The sequence below is a fragment of the Dreissena polymorpha genome, chromosome 4, assembly GCF_020536995.1.
Source record: "Dreissena polymorpha isolate Duluth1 chromosome 4, UMN_Dpol_1.0, whole genome shotgun sequence".
NCBI classification, from domain to species: Eukaryota; Metazoa; Mollusca; class Bivalvia; order Myida; family Dreissenidae; genus Dreissena; species Dreissena polymorpha.
This window is the reverse complement of record NC_068358.1, coordinates 104,672,509-104,679,861: the sequence shown is the minus strand read 5'-3', so window position 1 is coordinate 104,679,861 and position 7,353 is coordinate 104,672,509. Positions and strand designations below refer to the sequence as shown.

General features: G+C 32.2%; 1 protein-coding gene across 1 annotated transcript; it reads right to left on the bottom strand.

The window, feature by feature from the left end:
- Nucleotides 1–1,670: 1,670 nt before the first annotated feature.
- Nucleotides 1,671–6,907, bottom strand: LOC127879539 (decapping and exoribonuclease protein-like). Its single transcript, XM_052426447.1, has 8 exons — nt 6,867–6,907; nt 6,018–6,380; nt 5,082–5,359; nt 3,920–4,015; nt 3,665–3,770; nt 3,362–3,497; nt 2,976–3,061; nt 1,671–2,763 (listed from the first exon to the last, which is right to left on the bottom strand). The coding sequence occupies exons 2-8, from the start codon at nt 6,284–6,286 to the stop codon at nt 2,637–2,639; spliced, it is 1,098 nt and encodes a 365-aa protein (XP_052282407.1). The 5' UTR covers nt 6,287–6,380; nt 6,867–6,907; the 3' UTR covers nt 1,671–2,636.
- Between the last annotated feature and the right edge of the window lie 446 nt (nt 6,908–7,353).

Below are 7,353 nucleotides of genomic sequence, written 5' to 3'. Positions count from 1 at the left end.
AGAAAATTATGTAGTACACTGTATTTTATTATTTTATACGAAATTGACTATGTGCACACATTAAAAGGATTATATATACATGTGGTTGCGTCGCTTCATTAAAATGTCATGACAGGCTCTGGCAGTGGGTTTAATGATGCGGTCATCTGACAGCAAGATGTTTATTTTCTCTCTTGGGTTAAATGCGTTGAAATGTTGGTTTACCAGAAGAGCACTTTCTGTTAAATTGGATCTTATATTTTCATATAGCGGACACATCATTAGGGCATGCTCTTCACTTTCGACACACGTCTTACAGATAAAACAATATCGTTCATTTTTTTTGTAAACCTTCATACCGTCCTGTTTCTATACGAAGAGGTGCAACGCCACAGCGGAATTTTGCCAAGGCACTACGTTGTGCTCGACTTATCGTAGGACACTTGACGTATGGCTCTACAGTGAATTCTGTCTTAAACTGCCTATAGTTCCGAAGTTTATTACCCCCATTTGCGCGTATTTGACCATGTTCTCTATTTACAGTGTCTTCCCATTTGAGCTTATGATTAGATCAGAAAAGTCCGTTCATTAAAGGCCATTTGGTTTTATAAACGACGAAAGTATAAGAATACACACAACAGTCTTTAGTATATACATGAAGTCAGATGTGCCGTGTCTAAAACTCGTACTCACTTATATTCATCGGGTTAATGTATGAGACGAAGATAGCAATACTATAAGAATATATTTACTTTTCAAAAGTTGTGTGACTGGTTTTAACTGTATATTTTTTTCCGACAATCATATTACTTATTCTGATTTCTTATTTGTACCAATCTAAAATAACTGAGGAAGTTTATATATACATATATTTGCCGCCTAGCAGCAGTACAGAACCAACCTGCTATTCTTATTTGCCATATTTAACTTGCGTTCTTGTTTTGTTGAATTGTTTCAAAACATTTACGATTCTATTAGGGTTAAAAAAGTTCAATGAATACCAGCCAAACCATTATACGGATACAAACCCTCTTTTAAGCAACGGAAATTTAAAAGGATGAGTTTCAGTTCCAGGAAATAAGAACATACACTATTATATTAATGTGTAGCTAACGAATTACAAACACTATACGTTTCCATATGAAATTTTAGTTATTCAATGACGAGGCCAAAGAAATGCAAATGATGGAGATGCATTTTATAATACGTTAGTAAGTATTACTGAGGCAATGAAGCAAACAGCATGCAATACAGTCTATTATTATTTAAACTTACATTGATGTTAATTATTCATAAACGTTTGCTCTTATTCAATTATAATTTATTTAGTAACATTAAACTTGTATATCACAAGTTTACACCACCAATAAGGAGCTTAAATTCTGTCGCGCAAGAGGAATTAATAAAATGCACTAAAATAATATGATGCTTAAATAGACACATTATTAACGGTATTAGGATCTTTATGTGAAATTTATGTTAATAATTTTATTTTCCTTGTTTTTCTCAACAAAATGTTATTTCAAAATTGCAAACAAATACATAAATTATATGCAAAGTAACACAATAATGTAATGCAATTAAAGATATGAAACCTGCATACAACAATGTTTAAGTAGTATAAATACATTTTTGAAAATGTCTATTAGAAAATGTGAATTTTCTTGTATGTTATACGCTCTTATGGGTGTAAATACTACTTTTGCCAAAACAAGTTACAGGCAAGAGCATACTATTTGTTGGAGATTACATGAGTATTAAGTACATAATTTGTTATCACATTAAATTAAGTGCACACTTAAATAATAACACAATTGCATGTGTTTTTTGTGTTAGAAAGAAAAAATAGGAAAAATAAAAAGAAAAAAAATACATTACCAATTGTGTGTAGATAAAAAGGTAAATATGAGTTGTAATAACATATGAAAATGGCATAAGGAACCATTTGCTTAAACAGGCGAGAAACATATCTCTGATGGAGCTTACATAACTGTAAAGAAAACATTTGATCTCTCGTTGAATCAGGTAACGTTAAGGTACACAATTTGTAATCTCGTTGAATCAGTTACACCCTTTAAGAATAACTCATTGGCATGTGATTTTGTGTAAGAAAGAAAATAGGAAAAGTAAAAAAACTAACCCAAAACAACAACAAAAACACAAACAAAACAAAAAAAGACAAATAAATCTCAGTGTGTGTAGACAAAAAAAGTAAATATGAATTGTAATAACAGATGAAAATGGCATAGTGAAACAATAAGAAAACAAGCCTTTTCCAGTAAATACAGACAAAAATTAAGTATAAATTGAAATACCATATTTTCCAAATTTAGCAGAGACAATTAAAAGATCATTTCAATTCCTATATTGATATTTCACAAAATTAATCTACATGTTAAAGTCAACTGGAGGAAAGGTTCGGTTCATAGAGAAATTAAATGTCAAACCATTCACGAGGCAAGTGTTTTATGATTACATAAATATCCTTCTCGTAAACAAAACCTACAATTCAATTTATAAAAGGGAACAGCACACGTTTGTTTTTATTGTATGTTTTAATAATCTACGCTATATTTTTTTGGTATTCACTACTGATTTGTCTTTAGAACAAACTAATGTAGACACACACCGAATACTTAGTTCATTTAGATAAACATTTATTCCTCGGTAAACCAGCTTGGAAGGAAGTTGAATTCATCGTTAAGCTGTGGACTGTATCGAATTATCGAATCCTCATAATTTTTTTTCTTATCCCCGGGAAAATATTCAAACAAATGGACCTTACTGCAAACAAAACAGAGAAAACAACTTAAGAATTAATTGGCAACAGTATAGCTTACAAAACAGCAGGAATATGTGAACGTTTTAAAGAATGAAAATAAATGAAACACACATTTCGCAAGTCTATTAAAAACAAATCTATAATATATAAAGTATTACTATTGTATTGATAACATTTATTTTCTGATACCATGATAACGAATCTAGCTACTCACGTCCCGGGTCTGGACTTCTTGATAACAGCTTTCATCCATGTAAGAAACCCGTCAAGAAAGTGGTAGCATATATTGTCCTTCCATCTCTATTGATAAGATATCATGTAATAACTTTGCGACGGAAAGAGTTTCATCTATTATTTTTTGAGTCAAACTTTCTCTGTTCGCTGGTTTGCTTTATGTATTTGGAGATACAGTAAAAAAGGTATACTACTTGTTACTTTTAAGTGACATAAAACGATTGGATATTAATATATAGATATAATATATATCTTTAGACGTTTATACTTTGCGATTCAAGTTGTTGTTATATTTTTTTTGTAGGATACCTGTGTGATGACAGGTAATAACTTGTAGTTATACAATAAACAATGCTTTAACTATACCCTTCTATATCGGAGGAGGTCATTAATGGACATGTATTTCAGACTAGTAACAATGCCATTGTCATCTCTGTATCCCACATGTACTCCTGAAACACCTCCCAACTGGCAATATGCCCACCACTGCTGCAGCTTGAATCTTTAAATATCGGTGTGGAAATAATTATAGTGGAATAATATATTTAAGTATTTCATACTTCTCCAAATACGATTACAATATTTACAGGGTAATCATAATACTAAAATTAATCACTTGAACATAGTGGTCGTTTAAATATAGGTATACATATTAGGTGTTACTTTTACCTTGTAAAATTCTTGTCTTGGCGTACATCTGTGGGTTTTTTGCATGTTTTCATGCTCACGTATTTCTGCTTTTCATCGTCGAATGCGGCAATTTCAGAGCTATAAACTAACCATACAAAATAAAATTATTTAATGTCGCAAAATTTATCAGTTGAAAAAACGGATGCACTGGAATTAAAAAAACTGGCATTTGAATGAAAGGAGTGTTGAATAATAACGTTCATAAACTTATGTACGCAGTAGTTGTTTACAAACCTAATGTGTGGTTTTGAATTTCAAGCTTATTCACCGTATCGAACTCTTCGAGGGGGTTGCATGGTCGGGTTGGGACTGGATTACCACCCCGGTCATCTGTAAATATAACGAAGGGATTAAACCCCTTACAATGATAAAGCTTAAGGTTAAGCTTAATTCTTTTTTTTTCTTATTTATATATGCGGTTGATTTGCAGAGGTAATCAAGTCGGATAGAAGTGGTGTAGTTGGATGATGTTTTTTTTCAAAAATCTATAGATCTGCCATCTATAAAATGGCTATTCTCCGATTGATAAAACTGTTAATTTTTATTATGTAGTAAACAAAACTCATCTAAAAGGTAATATATATTATCAAAATTTGTCTCTCTCTATATATTTATTGTAGAATCTTCGCGGACTCACGCATGAAGAATATATTATTCATACAATAGAGAATTATTCAAACCCCATAGACATAATGAGTAAAGAAAATTGTATTGTCATCCGAAAGTAATTTATTTAGGGTAAGTAAGAAATACAATACATAGGAAAAAGAACTTGAACTATTGCTTTTGGACGGTCAATGCTACTCAGTTAGGAATTAAAGTGTTAAAACATGACCATACTCCAAAAATGCCTAGAAGAAATCTTACAAACCACCAGAAATCGAACAATACTAAAAATGATTAAATGTGGGTTAATGGCCTTAAAAAGGTAAATGCAAAACACGTATCTGAAGTTTAAATGCACTTTGAAAGTCATCTATGTTTGTCATAGCTGTTTATATATACATTTTTGACTGTTGAACATTATTTGTAAAATTCATTTAATATTTCTATTGAAATTCAAGAAACAATTTTTACAACAAAGTCGCAGTAACTAAGGATTGAAAACGTCTGATCGAAAGCGTCTCTAGATTATGCAAGTATTATAGAGATCTTGTGTGCTTGTAGGCGTGTGACATGAATTTGGGAATGATGGCGAATACTCCAAACGATTTGATTTATTATATCTTGTATTGTATAACACTATGGGACTCCATTGGACGAATGCTATGTTTACTGCTGTGTTTGTTTGATTATTGTTTATAATGTGACTTCAAATGTTAACGAGTAAGAACAAAAACTGAAATTGACCTTAAAACTCTTATTTAAGAAAGACATTTACGGCTAATATAAATACCAGCAGTTATGAATTGTCTCAGTTTCCATCCCCAAAAGCAAGATTTTCGCCACAGTTCGACGCTTGAATTTGGAACGGGTACCGTTTCGCCTCCAATCTGGCACATGTAAATGGTGTCATTATGGACGATAACAGACAGTTTCCAGCCCTGTTGTTCCTCAAAGGGTGTGCTAATCAGCGTTTCTAAGAATTTCCGTCGACAGACGAAAACATCTTTCAATTTATTTACGGAAATACATTGACCAGGACTAGCCGACTCGTATCCATGCTCTACCCTTCTGTAAAGTAAATATTACAATATTGGGATTAAGTGAAAATGTTTGAATAAGTCATCATTATCTAATCATCGTTCGGGCATCGTAAAATATTCATTTCTTTATTACAAGTATACTACATACTTATTAAAGACAGACGTGCTATCTAACAAACTTATTCTGTTTCTTCATGCAATATACCTACCATTTTATGCCCTCTTTTAAAAAAATGCAACAGTAACATTTACTCTATCACATCAATATTTAATATGTTCCTTAATTGGTTTAAAATGTATGTTGGATTGCCAACTAATGGCTTAGTAAGTCTTGTAAACTCTCTTGTTAATGAATGTATGTATATACGATGTACATGGTCAGTATCTACACGCATAACATATGTTTATATCGTTTTCTATAACTGGAAGACAAAACATAAAACACACACACGCGACACTGTATATTATTTGATGAACGATTCTACAACACGCAAGTAAAACATGAAAAATAAAACTCCCGATACGTTATAATTAGAGAAATTCTTGTTTTTATTTGTGCCTTTTTAATACAACTTTTTCATAGGCATAACAATTTTGGATTAAAAACCGACGTGGTTTATGATAGGAACCTCTTGGGTGAAATTGAACACCAACATGTTATGTGATAAAGAAACATTCATCATTACCCTTCACGTTGTTGATTCAACCATCTCAAAACGTAGTCAATATTATCTTTTTTTTCGTCTGGCTCTTTTGTAATGTCGATGTAACCCTCATTCAAGTCATAATTTACTTGTTCGTGGGCATTTGGCAGTTTAAGATAGCGCATCTTGGTGTTGTCAAAAGTCAGCGTTCCTGTTCCATCGACAGAGAAACAGCCTATAACCAATGGGCCAGGAAACACCCTTCCATCTGGAAAAGGATCATCAAAACCATCGTATTTTGTATGGAACATGGTTAACAAGATTTACATCTGTATAAGCGCGCACTAATTTAACCAGCTTCGAGTCATTACAGTTCTTCCGTGAGCAGAACCTACGGCTGCACATCTGAAAAAAATAAACGCACTGCATGTTACTGAAATATTGTTGGTGTAAATTGCGAGTCAAGTATTGAATCAATAAGCAACGATCGTTAATACATTAAATACATTCTATAATACATTTTAAGCAACATCAATAATTACGTCATTTAGCTTTTTCATAAACGTTAAAATAAATCTGAAAAATAACTTAAACCTAACACAGACATTCATACAACAAGTAACATATAAAAAAGGTTTTTGTGTCACCGCTTAATCTATAAATGTACACACGTTTTCTTATGTGGATTTTTTCGTAAATGGCGTCATTGTGCCGTTTCCTCTTGAAAAGGATCATATTAAAACGTCAATTGTAAATTGCAATAGTTTAACCTTATTTGAATGTGTAACCATTGGCTTAAAATAACATACATAATGTGCACAAACATAACTGCGTAACGGCGAACTTATATGAAATAAATCTATCAAAAACAGTTCATAAACATAATCTTACCAGTACGTGTTCGATATTCCGACGACAATATTGGACTGTTTCAATATATTGCGAAGTAGAAACGATCGTATTGAAATTCAACAAATATCAATAGAGCAATTTCAAAAGGACACAACGCTGAGCTGATCGGTGAAGTGATCAATGATTGAAGAGTAGAGTTTTTCAGCACAACGTATAGTATCGAATTTCAAAGTGTATTGTCAAATAATGATGTGAAATTGGGTGAAATATTTGGGTTTTCTTTATGTACGAAATATTGACAAGTATATCAGTGACGAGTATGCATGACGGTCAAAAGATTTAATATTTGGATCTGGTGTATGTTTAACAACAAAGGGGGAACGATGCTGTTGACACAAGCCTTATGCTGTATTTGCATTTTATCCCATTTTCACCGCGACATTGACGGTATAACACGTTGTGGAATATACTTGCTTGTATTCAACACTGTGGAATATACCTGTCGCGTGCACGGACTACTTTTTAA